The 23,086-nt window shown below is 36.0% G+C and overlaps 1 protein-coding gene across 3 annotated transcripts in view; it reads left to right on the top strand.

The window, feature by feature from the left end:
- Positions 1 to 23,086, top strand: part of RGS6 (regulator of G protein signaling 6) — a 643,116-nt gene that overhangs the window by 510,705 nt on the left and 109,325 nt on the right. For all 3 annotated transcript variants that reach the window (XM_051977664.1, XM_051977666.1, XM_051977665.1), the window contains exons 7-12: positions 4,119 to 4,183; positions 8,281 to 8,357; positions 10,937 to 11,018; positions 12,642 to 12,716; positions 15,081 to 15,179; positions 17,851 to 17,912. In XM_051977664.1, the coding sequence (XP_051833624.1) occupies positions 4,119 to 4,183; positions 8,281 to 8,357; positions 10,937 to 11,018; positions 12,642 to 12,716; positions 15,081 to 15,179; positions 17,851 to 17,912 (460 nt within the window). The remainder of the gene's footprint in view (positions 1 to 4,118; positions 4,184 to 8,280; positions 8,358 to 10,936; positions 11,019 to 12,641; positions 12,717 to 15,080; positions 15,180 to 17,850; positions 17,913 to 23,086) is intronic.

The raw sequence follows: 23,086 nt of genomic DNA, 5'->3' as shown, positions 1-23,086 counted from the left end.
AAATAAAATAACAATAGTTTATAGCCTAATAAAGTTCAGATTATTAGACTTCCAAATAGCTGTGGACAGTACGAATGCATAAGCAGAAAGCTGTCTACATGTGTTATTACTTGTTTCACTGGAAATTCACTCCTTAAATGCTATAATCAATAGTTCTGGCTGAAGTTTCCAGCCAAGAAGAGGAGCTACATTTGACTTATAGTAAGGTATAAGCTTTTGGAGCTGCTGAAATGTTACCCATCAAAGCCCCATTCCAGAGCAAATCCCTTTTTCTCTGTTTTTTTCTTGTTACCATCATTCCTTATGAATGTGAGAGAGACTATTTTCAAGGGCCTCAGACAGTGGATAACAGGTTCAAAGTCAAGTTTTTATTCTCTTACAAACGGAATAGACATTCCTAGTGTTTATGTTTGTATATATGTATATGTAAACGTTTTTTATATGTGTGTGTGTGTATATCATATGTTTTTCCTCTTTCAAGACCATTTCTGAAATTCATAGTTTAAATGTGTTCTACTTTCATTGATAGAACACTGTTATGTGGCTCTTTTTGAGATTGAGTTATTACTTTGAATTATCTTGCCTCAACAATTTCATTCCCATTTCACAGATAAAATCATTAATATAGTAATTTATAGTAGTTTTAAATTAAAGTAAATTAAAATACTAAAGTACTTATTTAATTTCCAAAGAAGTAGTAATCATTCAATCAATAAGTATTTTTGAGTATCTATTCTGTAGAGAATATGAAGAGAAATGAACTAAATGGCTAAAGTTTTTTTTTCTAGTTCTCAAATTATGATAGGTGCAAATCAGTATAGGGAATTCAGAAGTCAAAGATATGGCATCTATTCCTAAAAAGCTTAACATCATATTGGGAAGACAAGAAATGTATGCCAGAAACAATTAGTGAATAATTCAAAACATCATTTACCTAAATACTAATTGGCTTGGTACAGATTATAAGTGGATTCAGGAAAAAGAGAAATCATTACAGATTAGAATGATGAAAATGGCTTGCTTGCTGCTATTAGTATGTGAAATACAGCTCCCATTTCCATACCTTTCTTTCCATGCTCCACCCCATTCCTGAAATGTTCTTTTTTTCTGACTTCTTACCTCTTAGAATTCCTACCTTCATTCCAAACTTACCTCAAGTCCTATATCCTAAGTGAATACCCATTTTGTTTTAATTATCTTTCCACTCAAGTTAGCCAAAATTTGTTTACTTGTATATAAAATATAACAACCAATATATTGCATTTATTACATATGTATTTGTATTCAAATATATAATATATCATTATATATAATAAAATATATCTACTAATGGAAGGAGAATTTATACTTTGAAAAGGTCACCATATATGTACAAAGAGGATTCATATACCTAGCTCTGTCAGTTACCTCCTGTGTCACCTTGCTTCAACTTCTCTGGGTCTCATAGGTTTACACAGTAAAAAAAAATTCTGCAAATACAGATTTCTTGCCTTACTCTAATCAGCAGTCTTCCTCATCTGTGACTTTAGTCACAAGAGATATGGAGTAAAAATGGATGATATATACAATATATCACCACTACTAGAAGAAGAATAAAAATGTCTTCCTGATAGCAAAATGAGAAGCATTGTCCCTATATAGAAATAAATTGGCATTTATTTGTAACTAGAGAATCTCACTTGACCACATCTTATGAGTTATTGGCTAAACTCCCTGAACATATCTCCTCATAGTCTGAAGAGGGGATATAAGCCACAGAGGTCAAACTGAAGTTTTGCACAAACCTTCCTAATGAAGCCTGAATCCAACTAAAATGTAACTGGGAAATGTTTAACAAAATGAATAAAAATACAATATAACATAGATAATGTTAATTTGTGGTTTTCTAAGTCAATATGTAGCCTGCAGGTATCTGTTTCTATTTGTGTTTGACACTTAAAAACTATTGGACTCTCCCACACACACACACACACACACACACACACACACACACACACACATCCTGAGTTTTCCAAACAACAAAGCAGTAACACAAGAAGGAATAATGAACATACATATTTTCTTGCCTTTTTCTGCTCTTGGAGCTTAGTGGTAAGCCCAGCTCTATACCTTTTTTTAAAATTAAATTAAATGAATTTTTTTATTCTGTTTTAAATTCTGAACTGTTTCCTTACCTTTCACCCCATCCTACACTAGATAAGGCCACCATTTAATATACATATACACATCCATACATGTGTGTATGTATGTGTAAAACCATACTATGCATAATTCTGCTTATCAATTCTTTCTCTGGAGGTAGGTAGCATTTTCCTTTGAAGATTCTTTGTAGTTAATGTGAGTATTTATAATATTCAAAATAAGTAGTTACAGTTTTTCTTCAACCAATATTGCTATTACTATATATAACCTTCTCTTTGTTCTGCTAATTTCATTCTTCATTATTTCATGCATGTCTTTCCATTTAAAAAAAAATCAACCTGCTCATCATTTCTTACAGAACAGTAGTATTGTATCATAATTATGTACCACAACTTGTTTAGACATTCCCCAGATGATGGGCATATTTTCAGTTTCCAATTGTCTGCCACCACAAAGGCAGCAGTTATAATTATGTTTAAAATATATATATATAGGTTCTTTTCCTTTTGTCTCTGATCACCTTGGAAAACAGACCTAAAAGTTATATTGCTGGATCAAATAAAGGGTTTTATAACTCTATGGCCATAATTCCAGATTGCTCTTCATCCCTAACTTTTAGCTGCCCTGAGACTGGATCAGCTATGATGGTTTTTGCAATATGCAAAGTGTTCCACTTCCATATACCTGCCAATCTTATGCTCTGTCTCACTAGCTATCCAGGAGTCAAGTCAAAAAGCATCTATTTAAATATGTACTATGTGCCAAGCATGTGTTAAGAGCAAGGATATAAAGAAAGGCAAAAATATAATGCTTGCCTTCAAGAAGCTCATTAGAATGTGAGGGAGGCAATAGGAAAATAACCAAGTAGATTCAACATATATACAAAGTAAATGCAAGACATTCTATGAGGGGAAAGGATTAGCACTTTGGCATGAGGAGACCAGGAAAAGCCACAAGGAGTAGATGAAATTTGAGTTGAGTCTTGAAGAAGTCATTGAAACTAATAGAGGAGGGGTAGCTAAGTGGCGCAGTAGGTAGAGCACCAGCCCTGAAGTCAGGAGAACCTGAGTTCAAATGTGGTCTCAGACACTTAACACTTCCCAGCTGTGTGACCCTGGGCAAGTCACTTAACCCCAATTGCCTCAGCAAAAACAACAACAACAAAAACAAACAAACAAAATAAGGAAAACTAATAGAGGAAGTGAGGGAGTAACTTGAAGCCTATTCCATTTCTGCTTCCAAGATGCCTTCATTCATTCATTATTTTCCTGTTGTGTGCATTCTACGACCAGGAGAACATTGTGCCCAAAATATATATGTTTCAGGGCAAGGAATGGAAGTGTCATGCCATATCCTGAAATCAACAAGTGACTCATATTTCTATTCTTGCCGACTAAATCCTCACATGATAGTGGAGGCTATTCATGACTTCTACTTTTCTTAGATTTCTCACAGTTTCTAGCATGGTAGTGGGCACATAGGTGCCCAACAAATATATGATTGGTCAATTACTGCACTATTGCTTCTTTTGCTAATAGTAATTATTATAACACTTTACTAGTACATTATTTCATTTGATTCTCAAGATAGCCCTATGAAGTTAGCAGTGCAAGTATTAATCCCAATTTGCAAATGAGAAAACTGAGCCTCAGGTTAGTTAATAAGTCTATTCAAATCTATAGAACTAGTAAATAGAAGAGATGAGAATTAAAAGCCTGACCTTTAGAATATATTTAAATATTGACTAATATCTTGGTCCCAATATTGACTCAGATACTACTTAGGGAAAATCATTTTACCTAAATAATTATCCTGGACCTCAGTTTCCTCATCTGCTAAATGAAGAGTTTGAGCCAGATGACCTTCTAGGTCATCAGCTTGAAATGCATGAACCTGTGTCCTGGTCTTTTACCACCCACCTTGCCTAATACCACATTCATGGTTTTGGTGCAATGTTATTTCTCTTCTTCTCCTAGCCATTTATCTATGTAAGAGGACAATGCAGAATAAAGCAAGGTTGGAATTGGCAGATTATGAAGCTGTAAGTATAACTACCTCCTTGGACAGGGGTGGGAGGAGGAGGGTTAAAAGATATCTTTGCATCTTTTTGGGTTTGAACTTTCATTTCCTCCTTTTCAGCCCTCAGCCTTTGCAGACACAATGGGGAAGGGAAGAAAACTCACTGTGCCCTCTTTGTTCTCAGCTCTGAATGGTCTCACTCTGACAGTTTTTAAGACTCTGAGAATAAAATTGTGTCCCCACACATTCAACAATTCTTAATATCAGAGGGTGACTCTTAGGTTAGATTTAGCCCATAGGATCTGTGTGATTCATGTGACATCTTTCCCAATGCCCCTCTTTCCACTCCAGATCTCAGCTTCATACTTTCTCTCCATAATTCCTTCCAAGAATTTGATCCCCCACACCGCCTCCCTAACAGCCTTGAAGCCACATGTTACACCATGGAGCAGAGGGTCTATTATTTCAAGAGAATTACCAGTCTTCTTGGATCATACCAGAAATTCTGTTCCAAGTAGGGTTTCCCCCATTTCATAGAGGAGGAAAAAGAAATTTAGAGAATTTAAAAAAGAAAATCAGCAAAGAAAATCAAAAATGTAGCTGTAAACAATGATTTCCACCTCATCCACCAAACCTGTCTTAATAAGGCTGATTTTAAGTCTACTTTCTCCTCCTCCTCTATTCCCTATCCACCCTCCTGTGGAGGTACTAATGAACAGTAAAAATGGCTAAAGGGCTGGCAGCTGAGAGAAGGGAGGCAGGACTCAGAGGGCCAGGAATAATTTTCTCTTGTATAATCAAACATTATTTCTACCTTTAAATCCACCCACCAACCAAATTCTCCTCTCCTTCCTGCTCTTGACAGGTTCTACAATTAACTCCTGGCCCACTGCAGCCTATTGGGCACAAGAGCCAGTCAGCTATACTCATGCTCTGCTCTATCCACACTAAGACTCACTATTCAAGATAAGACTGTCTCAATCAATTAGTCACTCAATAAGCATTTATTAAGCACCTATTGTTATGTGCCAGGCACTGTGCCTATTACTGAGGATTAAAATAAAGAAAAAAGAAAAGAAAAAATACTTTCCCTAGGCTCAAAGAGTTCATGAGCTAGTGGGGAGAGACAACATGCAAATAAATAGGTACAAACAAGCTATATACAAAATAAATTAGATATTTAGGAAGTGTTTTAATAGAAGGAAGGCATTGGAGAGCAAGTAAGATGGCATAATGGATAGAGCACCAGGCCTAAAGTCAGGAGGACCTAAGTTTAAATCTAGCCTCAGACATTTATTAGCTCTGTGACCCTGGAGTCATTTAACTCTGCTTGCCTCAATTTCTTCATCTCTAAGATGAGCTGGAGGAGGAAATGGCAAACTACTCCAGGATCTTTGCACCAAAAGCCCCACAAATAGGGTCATGAAGAATCAGACATGACAAAAAATGACCAAAAGCAGTAACAACACAAGAATTAAATGGGATCAGGAAAGATTTATATAGGAGATAGGGTTTAACTGAGTTTTAAAGAAAGCTAGAAGGCAGAGATGAGGAAGAAGAGCATTCCAGACATGAAGGACAGCCAGTGAAAATGCCCAGACTCAAGAAATGGAATGTCTTGTTGAAAGAACAGCAAGGAAGTCTGTGCAGAAACAAGATTAGATCACTATCCCTTGAAACTGTTGTCATAACAACAAGTATTTATTAAGCATCTAGTATGTACCAGGCACTGTCCCCAGAAACTAAGGATAAAAATACCAAAAAACTAACATGGGACTAAATTTTAGTCACTAATATTTCAGAAATTTTTCAATGTGAACAGGGAAGTGACAATCGTATCATTTGTGGACTAGTAAATCCAAGATTCAAGGCACATTTGATTGGGTCCAACAAAAGAGGGGCAGTTTCTTCCCACTTGGGATAGCTCCAAAAGGAAACTACTACCTCTCTGCCTTTCAGTTCCCAGTTGTTTTAAAGGCAGCCCTGGTCACTGGAAACCTATCAGAGGTGTCTTCTCAGATAAAACCTAGTGGAAATGCCAGGAGAGATACCCCTTAGAGTCTTCTGAATGGCCCATAATTTCATGATAATAATAAATTCATAATAATAACAATTTTCACCTACCATATGGAATCTTTTGATTCTGACAACAGGGTTAAATAGGTAATAATAATATAAGTAATATTTACATAGGGCTTTAAATTTTACAAAGTACTTGATATATGTGTTCTCATCTGAATATCACAACAATCTCATGAGGTACAATGTACTACAGGTAGTTATCCCCATTTTATAGGCAAAGAAACTGAGGCTCAGAGAAAGTAACTGACCTCCTCCTGGTCACTTGATTTATAGGGATCAAAGGCAAGCTATGAACTCAGATTTTCTTGAATCCAAATCCATCATTCTTTCCACTAATATCATGCAGCTTCTTATAATGAACTTTCTAATCAAACTACAAAATTTTCATTATAGACAGCCGTGGCAAGGTATATAGAGGACTGGGTTGAAAATCAACAAGACCTGTGTTCAAATTCAGCCTCAAACACTTTCTAATTGTGGACAAATTACTTAATTTCTATCTACCTCAGTTTCCTCAACTATGAATTGGGCATAATAATAATAATACCTATTCCTCAGGTTTGTTGTGAGGATTAAAAATAATAATATTTGTAAAGTACTTAGATATGTCTGGCACATAGTAAACTTTTGATAATTACGAATTTCTATCTTTTCACATATTCTGGGAGTCCAACGCACTTTGGGCACAGGCTGGCAGACTAGGTATCTTTGAGTTCCTTGTAACTAGACATTTCACCCTCAATCGAGATAATCTTTTTTTATTTCTGGACTGGACATACAGGTTTTTGAACTGCTTATATTATTAATTTTTGTTTATGTAACTTCCTTAATCTTAGGGGAAAGATTTAGGCTTTAAAATGTTTTGATCCAGTTTGTATCTCTTATATCTTCCATTTTCCTTGTAAAAGAATGTTCAGAGTAGATCAGGCACCAATTTCTAGTGAAATTTAAATACTACAAAAAGCTCAAAGAATTCTCAAAAGAAAAGAAAAAATTCTAAGGGTCATTTTTGTTTCTGTGCCTATTTGTACATACAGACACAATGTTAGCTGCCTGTATGGTACTTCTCAGTTTAATCTCCTTTTATATTAATAACCTTGTAATAAAAGCAATCAATTAGGTGTTGGCACCAACTCTATGAAAATACATAGCAGAATGTGAACTCTGGGCTTGCATTCAATCAGAATTAGGCAGGTGATTAGCTTGCCTGTCAACTTACTATCCTATCTACTGCATACTATGTGTAATCCTACTGAATTAAAGAATTAAAAAGAATGCTACTCTTTTTTTTGTTTGGAAGAGATCCTTAATGAAATATTTTTCTTTTTCTCTCTGCCTTTTTTTTTGCACTTTTCAATTAGAAAATAAAACTCTCTTCCTTTCCTTCCCTGCCCCCCTCTCACCCTAACATAACTGCTTTATGCATGGTGAAGACTATGAGACAAGTTAGAATTAATGACCTCTAAAGCCCCTTCCAGCACTAAATCTATAATGCTAGAAACTCCATCTCTGCATTGGTCAGATTCTAAAAAACCAACTCGGTCTCCTCCTCTAATAAAGTGACCTAGTTTTAAAAATAGTTTAAGAATAGGAGATAAAGTCAGACAAACCATCCTCATTCTCCTTAGTTTATCTTTACAGAAATGTCCAGCAGGTGCCAGTTATCCTCAAATCCACAGAGCCCAAATGGAAAGCTCAAGCATACCTTTAGATCCTAATTTACATTGGATACACAGCCAAAGCAATGAGTGTCACATTCATAGATGAGACCTATAGGAAAAAGGATTCCATTGGTTCCCTCCAAACTTCAGACAGATAATTCTTTAGTTGGCGCGCTGACGATGATTAGAAGTGCATTCCTGTGTAGCAGGATATGGTACAAAGCTAAATCAAGTTCCAGTCTAGTGAATTTAAAATGGGGTACCGTTATTTTGTTCTGTCTAACCAATATGGATGAGCGCGCATGTAATGAGCGTGGTAGCCATGGTCCAATACTTATTATGATTAATGCCCTCATTGATTTTCATTTTTTATCAGGAAAACCTCGCAAGACTCCAGAGGGCCTTTGCAAGGAAGTGGGAATTCATCTTTATGCAAGCAGAAGCCCAAGTGAAGTATGTGAATGGAACAGAGACCCTTCCAAGAAAAGAAGGGGTGTCATTCCAAATGTGTGTCTTCATTGCATGTGTTCAAGGGAATCAGCAACCAGAGTTGGGATTTCTGGTTCTCTTCCCTATTTTCTAATAAAAACAGCTTTGTGGAAGTAAAGGCCAGGATTTGCCTAGAAATCACTGAATTCTCAGCCCAGATGGTGTTTTTTCTTATAATTTGATATGTGTCTTCTTCTTGGTTAATTTCACACTAGGAAAGTTATGAAGTGGGTATTCTAGAATCCTTGTAGGAAAATCCTTCCTCCCCCCCTTTATTAATCTATGACTCTGACTTGACAATCTATAGTTCCCGAAATAATTTCCAAGCCACTTTATGTGCTGACTCAAAATGCATTTCAACATCTGGAGATTTTTTTTATTTCAACAATGCATATCCCCACCACCACACACACACACACAAAAAGCCTTTATGTTTGCTACAGGTTAGACCAAATACCAGCGTTAGATGCTTCCCTTCCAGTACTTTCAGGCTTGGCAGACACTGTAGATATAAGAAATTCTTTGCAGGGGTAGGAGGTTGGAAAGGTGGAGTCACCCTTGAGGACCTGGGATGTGCTACTTATAGCTCACACAGGGGAAAAAATCTTGGATCTCTTGACAAGCATCCCATAAGTCTGTTATTAAGCACCCATACTCCAAGAAGTAATCCAACCTGTATTACTCAAAGCCTTCCTTGTCTTCCAGTTTAAGATCTAGGGGCATCTCTGCATGGATCATTGTTATGAACCATTCATTGCTTTGTATCCCCTTTCTCTCTAGTCATTTAATCTTTCTAAATTGGAGCTCATTCAATATTCACTTTGGTAAAAGAGTTGATCTATATTATTCTAATTTTCTCCCAGTCACTGTTACTCTCTTTCCCCTAATTCCCTAGATTAGCATGGTCAAATGCCATCTTTCTAAAGGTTTATCTTCCCATCCTTCCCATTCTCACTGCTAGCATTTTTACCCCTCCTTACTATGAATGCTTATAAGATACCCTATGTCCCCCCTTCCTTTCCCTGCTACTTCCTTTGTAGATTTATACTGACAGACGTAGACATTGACAGGTATACTGTGGAATGAGGCTGAAAAGCCCTGCCTTCACTACGACCAGTCTCACTCATGACATCCTCTCTTGTTGCCAACCCCTACGGCCCCCTGTGGTACAGTAAAAGAGAAAAATGGTAGTGACTTTGTTCAAATTGATGATTCTTCGGGTGCCATTGTGTTAACTTCTATATTATGGGTTTTGTTGACAGGTTATCCATCTGACCCTTCTCCTGCATTCTTTTTCCTCCTCACAATTCATTATGCTCTGCCTCTCACCCAAGATCTCATCATTCTCTCTCAGTAACCTTAGCAAGCTAGGTGCCCTCTTCACAGTGTTGTATATCACTTGAGAGTTGGTTACTGCTACAGAAAGAGCTGTGGTCCATGAAGAGGCTGATGATAGTGGGTGGGGCAGACATTGGAACAGGAATAACAAGGTTTATAATCTCTTTGCATCCAAAAGATTCTGGAAAACAAAGAGAAAAGTTAATTTGTACTTTCAGAACAGAAGAGTCTCACATATTACAAAAGGAGGGGGAATTGTCACTTGATACACATATGGTATTTCTCGATTAACTTTTTTGATTAACTCTGTGATTACTTTATAATTGTGGACCATTTAAGTACATGGTAATTATCATGAAAATCACAGGGTGATTATAGGTTTATTTCAGTCCAGTAAACTAAAGTGCTCCCATGAGATTTGAAAGCTAGAAGTTCCCTGGTACATGGCAATTAATCTGAGTTACTTCTTACTTACAGAAGGAATATGAAGCAATACACTTTTTTTCTTGTTTTAATAAAAGCTTCTCATCTGGGCTACTGATTAGAAAATAAAGTATTTCTTTTGTCACCTGTAATTTACCTTTCACAATTTGTTCATCTACCAGCTGGGGCCAGGAAGATCAAAATGGGGGTGATATTTGATTTTTAGATGCTGTCCAGCATTAGGTCCTTCCTCTGCTTTGGGGGAAAGGTGGAGTGGGAGGGGAGTCAGCCTAAATTGAAGTTTTAAAATTATAGTAAGTTGGATTTTAAAGCAACCTCATAAATTTAAGGATAGAAAATGAGCTGGCCTATATTTTAATTTTACATACTATATGCCGTACCAATTCAGCAAGCAATTATTAAGTACCTACTAAAACAATCCCTGCTGTCAAGGAGTGTATGTTTTAATTTACATTCCAACCAACCCTCAGCCAAATTTTCCTCAGCTTCAAATGAATATCTTCCCATTGTAGAGTTCTTTGTAAATTGGCCCTCAAACACAGTCTCTTTTGTTAATTTCATTGTGGAGTAGAGAAAAAGAGGGAAGGCATCAACATTTTACACATAGATCTCATGATTTTACAATGAATACAGTAAATGTATTTGTTCTATTTGCAATAGATGCGCTAGTTCCTTAGAAATGATCATAAATGGAGTGGACATAAAATAAGAAAAAAAGAAGACAAATTAAAATTATTTCACTTTTCTATTTCTATTTTTAGGATTGATCGGAAAAAAGATAAAACAGAAAGAAAAATTTTAGATAGTCAAGAAAGAGCCTTCTGGGATGTCCACAGGCCAGTGGTAAGACAGTTTTGTATAATTTCATAGGTTTTTCTCATTTTCCTTTTTCCCCTTATTAAGACAAAGTCAACCTTTAGCCTATAACAATCTATCTTTGGAAAATGTGTGATCTTTCATTTTATTATTCATTCATTTGTGATTGTTCCATATAGTCATAATCATAGTCCATATTTGACACTTCATGACCCCATTTGGGGTTTTCTTGGCAAAGACACTGGAGTGATGTGCCATTTACTTCTCCAATTCATTTTACAGATGAGGAACTGAGGCAAACAGGCTAAGTGACTTGCCCAGGGTCATAGAGCCAGACAGTGTCTGAGGCTAGATTTGAATTCAGGAAGATGAATCTTCTGATTGGGCTGAACTTTTTTTAAATGCCACCAAACTGTTTTGAGTCATTCATATGATTATTTTCCCTAAAAGCCAACAAAATTGACTCTAAAATCCCCCTGTCCCCACTCCCTCAACAAATTGTTTTCTCAGGAATACAAAACAGTTCACATTCTCAGAGTAAAAACATTTTCATTTTCACCAAAACTTGAATGTGACAGTTGGTCTTTTTCAAGACATTAAAAAAATTCCATGTAATCAAAATATATATCCCTTGATAAAAAACAGAAGGGTGGACTAAGGACTATTTCCCTTTCTTATCATTTACATATAATTTGAAATAATTAAAGGCATTTGAGCCCAGACTTTCCAAAAACTGGCCCAAAAATTTCAGTCCCCAAATGGTGGGCTCCATACAATGGTGCAGTATATAGAATCAGAAAGACTCATTTTTCTGAGTTCAAATCCATCTTCACTTACTAGCTATGGAACCCTAGGAAAACCTATTGCCTCAGTTTTTCATCTTCAAAATGAGCTAAAGAAAATAATGACAAATCACTGCAGTATCTTTGTTACAAAGAGTCAGATATGACTGCAATAGCTAAACAACATGACCCTAGGTGAGTCACTTAGTCTTTATTTCCCTAAGTTTTGACAATAATTATAAAATAGGAGCAATAATAGCACCTCCCTCACAGGGTTATTGTGAGGATTAAATGAAATAATATTTGTAAAAGCTCAGCAAACTTCTTGGTATGTAACAGGCACTATATAAGTACATATTCTCTTCCCTTCCCTTCCTCTTATTATTATTAGTCAGTAGAAAAAACATCTTTGTTAAAAGCCATTTATAAATATCATCATCCTGATTTTATTAAAATCTGTCACTTGGCATAAGGTAAGCACAGATTCACCAAACAAAATTAATTTGTTCACTGGAGAAAATCAACATATACAAGGTGTCCCCAAAGTCTTTGTGTGATGCTAAGCTATTCATAACTTAATACTAGCTCAATACTTTAAGCTATTAATAGATTAACACTAGCTTAATACTTTAAACTATTAATAACTTAAAACTGTATGAAGAATTTTGGGTCACCATGTATTTCTATACCTCTGTATTTTTAATAGAATTTTGCCTTTCAATGTATTCAAATTTCAGTCTTTAGCATGTTGCCGGGAAAATAACAAGCACTAAATAAATAATTGTTGATTTGACTTAATGGTGGTAATAAGGTCATTTGGATCAATTAGAGCTTCAATTAGTAACTTTTACAATGATTCCTTTCTCAGCCAGGTTGTGTGAATACAACAGAAATGGATATCAGAAAATGTCGTAGGATGAAGAATCCCCAGAAGGTCAAAAAGGTCAGCTCATTTAGCTGAATTTAAAATGTTTCTATGTCATGAATACTCTCTAAATCTTCCTGTTGTTTGGGCAATATACTGTAAAATCAAGAAGTATTTCATTTTTAGGGAACCATGACTGTCATCCAAGGCCCCCTTCTTTACATGGGTCCTCATTAAACACCACATGAGGATTAAGCCTTGGTTCAAACAACCCACCATTCTGACTGACTCTCAAGGGAGGATTTATTTGTTGCTGAAGGAACTCTGGAATTTGGTTTGAGGACCAATTGTGCTACTTACTGACTTATATGACCTTATAATCTCAAAACTCCAGTTTTCTCATTTGTAAATAGAAACATAATACTGACACTATCTACCTTCAACTGCCATGAGAAATGAATGACATACCAATCAAAGTGATTGGTAAACATCAAGTACTATATAAAGTATAAGCAATTATGTTAAACCTCATAAGGTAAGGAATAAAGTCTAAAATATTCCTTCTTTTCCCACTATGAAATCTAGTTATAAAATTGAAACCACTCTTTTCTCTCTATTTTTTATCCTTCATTGATATAACAAAGTCCTATCCCTACAGGGTCAGAATTATGAGGAGACATGGACAAAAGTCCCACAAGATAGGCAAGCAAGAATGGGTTTCTATCTGCATCTGTGAAGGGAATATTCACATGGATGAAATCTCAGATCCATTTGCATTCTGAGTATTTTAGTTCTGTTGCATTATATTCCACATTTTAATTATGACATAGAATGAAGAATTCCCAGTAAGTCAAAAAGGTCAACCCATTTAACTAAATTTAAAATGCTTCTATGTCATGAATACTCTTCAGCTGTCATGAGAAATGAGTAAGATAATTCAGTTCTTTGCATCATACTCCATTGTGTAATGTATGATGTAGAATAAAGAATGTAGGATGAAGAATTCCCCAAAGATCAAAAATGTCAGTTCATTTAGCTGAATTTAAAAAAAAATTTATGTCATGAATACCCTCAGAAGACATAATTCTTTTATTTATGATAGCCTATTTATGAGAGTACTAAATTTGGAATCAACAAGTTTCACTTATGAATTCTACCTCCAGTACTATTTGGACAAGAAAGCTCTTGGAGATTCAATTTCTTTATCTGTAAAATAGCAATTATAAGACCAATAGTATCTTCTTTACAGGGTTGTTGTGGAGCTCAGATGAGATTATATATGTGAATAATTTTCCAAAACTTAAGGTGCTATATAAAATATCAAATATTATTATTTCTCCTAAAATTACTCCTTTCAGCTTGTGAGAAGGTTCCCTTAGTCAAACACAAGTCAAGACATTCTCCTTGTGATGTCTTTCATCTTCTTGAGAACAAAGGACAGAGAATAAGAAGAGGTACTCCACATGTTGGTAGACAAATCTCTCTCTATCTGTGGGTGTATAGGACTTAATAAAATTCAATCATCATACCACTGAGCCTTTTGTCCATAAGTTATTGATCTATCCTCTCAGGAAAAGAAATCTTATGTCACAGCTACAAATAGTTAGACTAAAGTGAACCTATGTGAAGACAACCTTTAATGAAATCGTTTATTTAAAGGGGAAAATAGGAGCTTTCAGAGTCCATGATTGTAAGCACAACTTGCCAAAGGGACTACAGTAAGAGAAATACAAAGGGCTCTTTTTTTATACAAACAATGAAGAATGTGTAATACAACTATTTTTCAGAACTTACTTCAATATGGCTATTTCTCAGGCAGCTAGGTGATGCCAGACATTTACTAGCTGTACAAGTCACTTAACTTCTGCCTGCATAAAACTGGTGAAGGAAATGGCAAACCACTCCAGTATCCTTGCCAAGAAAACCCCATGGACAGTTGGTCCACAAGGTCACAGAGTCAGAATGACTGAACAAAAATTTCTCAGAACTTATTTCAATACAACTATTTTTCAAAACTGTCGTCCTCTTATTTCTTCATTGGTTAAGTTTATCATGACCTCGGTGCATCAATAACATTGGCTTAACTTTGGCAGAACAATCTATTTTGGTTTGGTTTCAGTCCATGCACCTGTTCTTGGCAGGAACTAAGGAATTATAAGAAGACTACTCCCTAAAATCATGCTATATTACAATTTCACCTCCCTCAGATTGTGATATGTTGCCATTTAACCTTCAGTTATCCTTAAAAACTGTACTTGGCAGGGGAGGGAAACTGAGACTAGAAATCACCATAGTTCTGTGAATAGATGTGACATTCTTTCTTTTATTCCTGTGCCTGGAGAAATGTGTCAGATGTTATAGAAAGACCACTGCCAATGAGGAGAAAAGAAGGTACTGATTCCTAAGGGCATCTGAATTCCTCATATTTCCCTTCTTTTCTAGTCAGTGTATGGAGTGACAGAAGAATCTCAGTCCCAAAGTCCTGTGCATATACCTACCCAGCCAATCAGAAAAACTACAAAAGAGGACATCCGAAAACAGGTAGGTGTATGAATTATTCATGACAGTTCCTAAAACCTCAGAGGATGCAAGTGAAACTGTTTATGTTTAAGTTCAAAAAGTTGAGCAAGTTTCTGGAAACTGAGTGGGTGCCCATCAGCTGGAGAATGGCTGAATAAGTTAGGGTGCATAAATATAATGGAATAGAATTGTTCTATAAGAAACAATTAACGGGGTGTTTTCAGAAAAGCCTGGAAAGACTTGCATGAACTGATGCTAAGTGAAGTGAGCAAAACCAACAGAACATTGTACATAGCTATAAGAAGATTATGTGATGATCAACTGTGATGGACTTGGGCTCTTTTCAACAATGAGGTGATTCAAGCCAATTCCAAAAGACTTGTGATAGAAAGTGCCATTCACATCCAGACAGAATTATGAAGATTGAATATAGATCAAAGCATAGTATTAAAAAAAAAAGATGAGCAAGTTTCTAGATTTCTAGGGACATTCTCTAGGCAGCATGGTATAGTGGAAAAACATTGACTTTGGAAGGAGCAAAGGCTCTTTGTTGTACATGTCACATAATTTCTCTCTGAGTCTCAAAGAGGCTCATCTATAAAATGAAAGGATTAGTTTAGATGACCTCTATGGTACCTTCCACATCTAAATCAATGATACTCTTTGGAACATAACTGGCCTGAGGTCTTTCAGCAAGAACACTTCTCATTCTGCATTGTTGGTGGGGAGAAAGGGAAATTGGTATAGACTTATATTAAAAAAAATAGAGCTTTCACACCAGGAGTTCCCCCGATGAGTGAAATCATAAATCTCAGAAAGTTGCCTGAAACAATGAAAGATTAAGTGTCATGCTCATAGTCTTGTTCAATCATTTCAGTCATGTCTAAATTTTCAAGACCCTTTTTAGAGTTTTATTACAAAAACACTAGAGTTGTTTGTCATTTCCTCTCCAGTTCATTTTACAGATGAGGAAATTGAAACAATCAGGGTGAAGTGACTTGTCCAGGGTGACACAGCTGGGAATTGTCTGCAGCCAGATTTGAACTCAGGTTTTCCTGACGTCACCCAACTGCCAAGTGCTCACAGTCACACAGCCATAATTATAGTCTTCCCATATCCAAGCTGGCTACAGAGAAGAAAGTTGTTCTCTTAAATTTTTCTATCTGTGCTCTGATTTTTCTATAAAGATATAATTATGTGTTATTGGTTCAAAGAATTCCTTTAAAAAAAGGTGATGTTCTCCAAAAGAAATAGCAGATTAGAACTAATAGCTTTTGTTTCTGTGATTCTGAGTGTCAAGGCTTGGAAAAAATGGTTGCTGTTCCTCTACCTATTCCCTTCTCAGAATCCATTAAGTAGGTGTTACTTTTCTCCAAGATCAGTAGTCCAGTCAGTCAGCCAATAAATTTTTACTAAATGCCTACTATATGCCAGATACTCATCAATCCAAAGAGGGAAGATTAACTGAGTTAACTACATATTACACTTTGTGTTACTGCTCACTTATAATAGTCATGATATGTGGCCTCAGACAAATCCCGTGCAACAATTTAGCATCTACTGTATACAGAGCATAATACTAAGTGAATGCAGATGAATGCTCTATCCTTGAGAAGTATATTGTCTCTTTGAAAAGAGAATACATATATATATATATACATATATATATATATCAACATAGTTATTTAATTCAATTCAGAGAGCATTTATTAAACATCTACCATATGATAAATGCTTGGGGTACAGAGATAAAAATGAAATAGTCGCTATATTTTATTGAATTGAATTGACCTGATTTTCCTATGAAATGAGATTGGAATAATTATATTTAAATTATTTGTGTATTTAAATAAAGAAAAGGTAGTACAAAGGATAGTTTGTCAGAGCTGAACTTAGAAAGTCAAAAGCAGCTTCTGACACATAAAGGTTGTGTAGCAAGATGCAAGTTACTTATTTTTTTCATGACCCTAGAATAATTTCTGAGGCTATTATAAGTTTCAGAATAGTTGCTGTTCTTCATTGATCTAAGAAGTTCCATACTGAAAACTGCTTATCTGATAAAATTATAATTCTGGTGAAAAAAGAGAGATGGGGAAAAAGAAGGGAGGAAGAGAGGAAGGAAAGGAGGAAGGAAGGGAGGGAGGGAGAAAGGGAGGGAGGAAGAAAAGGAAGAAGGGAGGGGAGGAAAGAAGAAAGAAAGGAAGGAAGGAAGGAAGGAAGGAACGAAGGAAGGAAGGAAGGAACAAAGGAAGGAACGAAGGAAGGAACAAAGGAAGGAAGGGAGAAGAGAAGGAAGGGAGGGAGAGAAGAGAAGAAACAACCAAAAAGACTATGGATATAACTGCTGATGAGATTCAGAGTAAATAAAAGACTTTTACAGGTCTAGCAACTGTTCTAGGCAAATTATCCAAAAGATAAATAAAACATGGACATTGCCCCTAAGAAACTAACAATCTTGAGATATAAAATTTATAATGTAAAATCATACATAAAATGGAAAACAAAAGGAAAAATCCATTATTCATCTGTTATAAAAGATAAAGGAAAGAAACATTTTAAATGGAAATTTTTGAAGAAAGCTTCTTGGAGTGTCTAGATTTGGAGGTGGAATGTAATGTAGACTAGATTGGTAGAGAGGAAGGGGAAGAGCATTCTGGTTCAGCATTAACATTCCTATCATCTCTTTCCTCAGATAACATTTTTGACTTCACAGATAGACAGGCATTGTTTAAAGATGTCCAAAGTAGCTGAAAGGTAAGTCTACTGTTGATATGATTACTTTCTTCTGGGTTCATAAAATGGGCATGAACCAGGATCAGGATGTCAAGTGTCGATTTACTGAGTCAAAATCCAAGTCTAATAGACTGATACCAGTTTATTTAAGACAACAACTACCGAGTCTTACCACCCTTCTCTGGTGTCACAAGAAAGCATATATAAACTCTAAAAATCTTTAAAAGGGAATAGTCACTGAAGAGAAAAACAGTTCCTTATAAGTTATCTGATGTGCTTTTTTGATTTTTTTTTTAAAATTTGTTCCCTTTCCATGTAAAAAATTCTCAAATTCTTTTAATAGTGGAAAAGGAACTTCCGTGTGTCCTATGAAATATTATTTCTATAAGCAGGAGATATGATCACCAAAAGTTATTAGATTCTATATTCTGTCAATAAATAGCTATAATTTTTAAAAAATGCCCCAAAAAAAAAGTTATAAGATTCCAAAGTACCATTCATTGGATTCCATCCAATTGTAAAGAAGACTGTAAAGAAAAAATTTGGAAGTTGGAAATACTTGGCATATACCATTGGAATATAAGCTTTATAAGTAGCCAGCTTTGCCCAGTTATCTTACTAGAGACTTAATTTTGCCCACTAAATAAGCTGTATTTCAACTCTACTGAAAGAAAGCAAGGTCACTTGGTGAATTTTTTGGAATAAATCTAGCAAGGGTATCCCAAAGTGAACATTTGTTGATCCATATGCTGTCCCTGAGATCATTAATATCTAAAGGCGCCAAGACTGTAAGTCAAATGCAAATATTCATTAGAAGCAATAGAAAAATGTTTCTTTTTTTTCCTTCACATAGGAAATTTGGATTGGATGTGGGATGTTTCTGGATCATCCAGATTAAGTAATAAGATGTCCTTATTTTTCTCAAAATGGTGCCATTGGGCATGTTCACACCTTCAGTCAATCAACAAGCATTTTAACTTAATTTTTTTAATTCATAAGCATTTACTTTCTCTCACTTCTCACCTCCCTTCAATAGAAAAACAAAAGCCTTCTAAGAATATGAATGGTTATGTATACACTGGCCAGTCAAAAACTGCATGGTCATTCTATTTCTTGAGTCTATCACTTCTCTGTCAGGACTGATGCTTCCTCATCAGTTCTTTAGAATCATGGTTAGTTGTGATATCATTAGACCTAAGTCTTTTAAAATTCATCAATATACATTTACTTATCAAGTGCCTATTATATGCCAGATATTGTCTTAAGCTATGGTGATATAAAGACCAAAGTACTTAGTGTGGTGTTTGACACATAATAGGAGCTAAATAAATGCTTATCAATTTGAAAACAGTCCCTAACTTTAAGCAATTTATATTCTACTACATTTCACATGATTCAGCTTGTAGTCTCATCAATTTATTGATTGATCCTTTACTCCCTAGAATCATTATTTTCAGACATTTGGATTGTTTTCTAAGTTATATTTGAATGGAAATAGTCAAGTTTAAAATCTTATTGAAACCAAGAAAAATTCCCACTAAACTAAGAAATGAGTTATCCTCCAACTTCACCAGAAGACTTAAGTACTTGCTGGTTTGAGACTATTCATGTATTCCTTAAGCAAATGCTTAATGCTATGAAGGGCAGAAGGTCAGTTGGCAGCATAAGTATCATTTACTCTGAAATTGTAACCTTGGTTAATTTTAGGAACATTTTGTGGCTTCTGCAGCCATATTGATATTTTCTTTAGAGCATAATGGTCTTGTGGCAAAAAGACAGGTTCTCTACAATTGCCTTTAGAGATGTTGCTGCAGTTCCCTTTATCCAGGAAGAATTCTGTGAAGAAAAAAGCCTAAAGTGTCTGGGGAGCAATTAAATGCATCCACTGCCCTTTCCCAGAATTCCACAAATACTGCTTCATTCCATAAGAACCAAAAGCTTGTCTTTGTCCATCAATCACCTTTTCTTAATTCTGGTCTCTTAGATAAACCGAGGTACATAGGCAAATCACTTGAGCTGTCTGGCTTTCCACTTCCTATCTGTCAAATGAAGAATTTGGACTAGAGGGCCTCTGAGGTCCCTTCCAGCTCTACATCTGTGAGCTTGTCACCTGTGCTCTGTACCATCTCCAACATGCATTGTTATTGTGGACTTCAGTTATAGTCTTTTCCATCATTGAAATAAACACGATCTAATTTCTTTGCTTTTTGGTTCAGGGTAGTCATTTGTTACCCCGGTCATTAGGAAGAGGGCTTATACTATAGGGGCCTTATCCAGAGTGGCATGGAAGTGTGTTATGGCACCAATTATGGTATTTCTTCCTTTAGGGAAAACAAAAAAGGTGGGAGCAAAAAAGTGGGAAGGGGCCGGGAATAGGAAGAGCAGACTGGCACAGTCCTAGTGTTTGTTTATTTATATTAGTGTCGGTGAGGAACCCTCACCTGGTATGGTCTAATTATGCTTGAGAGACTGCTCAAATTGAAGGGATTATTCCAACTGACTACTTCTCACTTCACAGCACAGAGCTCTCAGGGGGCCCCGCCCAGTGAAAGCCAGATTTTATGTGATGCAGTGACAACTGGCAACTTTTCAAAGTGACACAAAGGTTTTTCATGAGAGCCATAAGGAAACTCCCAGGGAGAAAAGGGCAAAGGAAAGGAGGAATGTTAGCAAGAGATAAAGCATCCCAGACTCACCATTTGTCAGTGTCTATGGAAAGGGGTTGTCTGGGTGAGGAGAAGAAGAAGAATATTGCTCACCATGCTAATGGGTATCTTTCTGGCAGCTGTGTTTGGGTGTTACTGTTCACCTGAGGTGTAAGCAGAGCTCTTCTCAGGTGAACACACACACACACACACACACACACACACACACACACACACACACATCATGGATCTGGTTTCCCTGGACCTGCTCCAGGTGATAAATGTTAATTAAACTAAAGCCATCAGGCAAAGGACTTCATCCCCAGGAGACAAAGGCATTGTTATTCACATAGTTCCATAGGAACAGAAAGGATGGGCCTTGGGGATAGCTGTGTAGAGATACAGAGGGCCTTTGCAGCTGAAATAAAGGGGCTTCTTAGGAAAAGCAGGAGGAACCAGATAAACAGAGTGAGAGGGTCTGGTCCTGGATCAGCTAAAAATCAGAAGCCAAGGAATGAGGAGAGGGTGGTGGCTCATTTTCTGTGGTAATGCCCTTATTCTTTCCCCTAGTCTTAGAAGCCCTGGTTTCTGAAGATCTCTCTCTGAACCAGTGGTTCTTAACGTTTCCTATGCAATGTATGATTCCCTTGGTGAAATCTGTGGACCCTGCTTAGAATAATGCTTTGTTTCCTATATGTATCATTGAAAGAAATGCCAAATTTCAGTTAGAAGTTAATGAAAATAGGGATATGATATTTTTCCCACTCAAATGTTTAACTTCCAAAATTTATTCATGGACTCCTCAAGAATTTCTAAAAAAACAAAATGACTCTGGTTTGGACTTATTAGAAATGCTTATCTTTTCCTTCATTGTCAATCCCTCTTTGGTGCCACTGTTAATGACAAGTCATCATGACTCATCATGCTCCTGTATAAAAAAATTTTCAATTTTAGAGGCAAATATTTTACATTTTAGTCATTCTTCATAGAATCTTTTCTAAAAGTTGGTGTATATCTCATAGCCCTATCTTCTTAAATAATAATTATATTAATAGTAGTTATCATTTATAAAGCATTTTAAGGTTTGTAATGAGTTTTAAAAATATCTCATAGCAATCTTGAGAGGTACACGCTATTATTATCATTCCCATTTAATGGATGAGGCAGTGGTCAAGAAGAGATTAGTGACTTGCTTAAAGTAACATAGATTGTGTCTTAAGACAGATTTGAACTCAGGTCTTATTTAATATAACCCTATTTAGTCAGTCTTTCAACAAGCCCTAACTTTGCGCTGTTTAGTACTAAGAAAGATGCAAAGATAGTAAAAAAAAATCATTTCTGAATTCACAGAGCTCACAGAGAGAGGAGAGGAGACGTGGTATCTACTAAACAATACAGTCCTCTATGGGGAAAATGTAATAACATCCAGAACCTCCTATAGGATAGAATTAGGGCTGCTAGGTGGCGCCATAGTGCACAGAGTGCTGAGCCTGGAACCAGGAAGACTCATTTTTCTGAGTTCAAATCTCGCCTCAGACTTAGGTCATATCAGCTGGGTAAGTCATTTATCTTAGTTTGGCTAAGTTTTCTCATCTGTAAAATGAGCTGGAGAAGGAAATGGCAAGGCACTATTGGCCGCTATGGTCCACAAGGTTAAGAATAATAAGACATAACTAAATGACTGAACATTTTTTTTTTTTAATCCTGAGCATTAAATACATTGATTTTGTTTTTGCCAAAGCCTTTTTTGCTTATTTTCTTGTGCTGGCTGGAGTCTGAATGTTGTTGTTGTCGTTGTTGTTTGTCTTCCATTCTCAAAGAGGACCACAACATCAGGGTGGGGATGCCATGACATGTAAGTGAGTTGGATTTAAGTGAGGGAGGGCTGTGCAAGGTCACTAACCCACTTTCCTCTGCAGAGCCAACTGGTTCCAGTGGCCAGATATAGATGAGGATAACCAGAGATGGCCCTGAATGCAGTGGAAGATCTTGGCCTTTTTAAGCTAAAATCTTTAAAAGGTTTCCGTATGACTAGGGCAATGCCCGTTCAATCTGAATGATTGAGGATATTAGAACAGTGATCTCTGTATATTACAAATGCAGTTACAAATAATGCTACAATGCATGGATTTTTTGTGTGTGCACCCATGTGTGCCCATAATAATAATAACTATAATAATAGATACCTATATTCACCCAACAATATATTAGTTGGACAAAACTAATAACAAGTAGTGTCAAATGAAGGAGTGGTGGGAGGGTGTTTTTATTTTTGGATTTGTTTTTAGAGAGACAAAAAAGATTTATGACAATGATTGAGGATCAGATAATAGCTACCAGAAATTGCAGAAATATATCCCAGGACTCTCTCTATCTGAATTCCATCAAAAAAATAGAAGAATGAGATAATAATCATAGAACAGGACAATTAACACAGAACTGTTTCCCAATTCCTAGACCTAACATTGATCCATAAAATGTTAAAAGCAACATTTTAATAGATGTCAAATCATCTTAAAACTATATGGAATAAAAAACTCTCATAATATA

This window comes from Antechinus flavipes, chromosome 2 (genome assembly GCF_016432865.1).
Source record: "Antechinus flavipes isolate AdamAnt ecotype Samford, QLD, Australia chromosome 2, AdamAnt_v2, whole genome shotgun sequence".
NCBI lineage: Eukaryota > Metazoa > Chordata > Mammalia > Dasyuromorphia > Dasyuridae > Antechinus > Antechinus flavipes.
The sequence above is the reverse complement of the archived record's forward strand: the minus strand, read 5'-3'. Positions and strand labels throughout refer to the sequence as shown.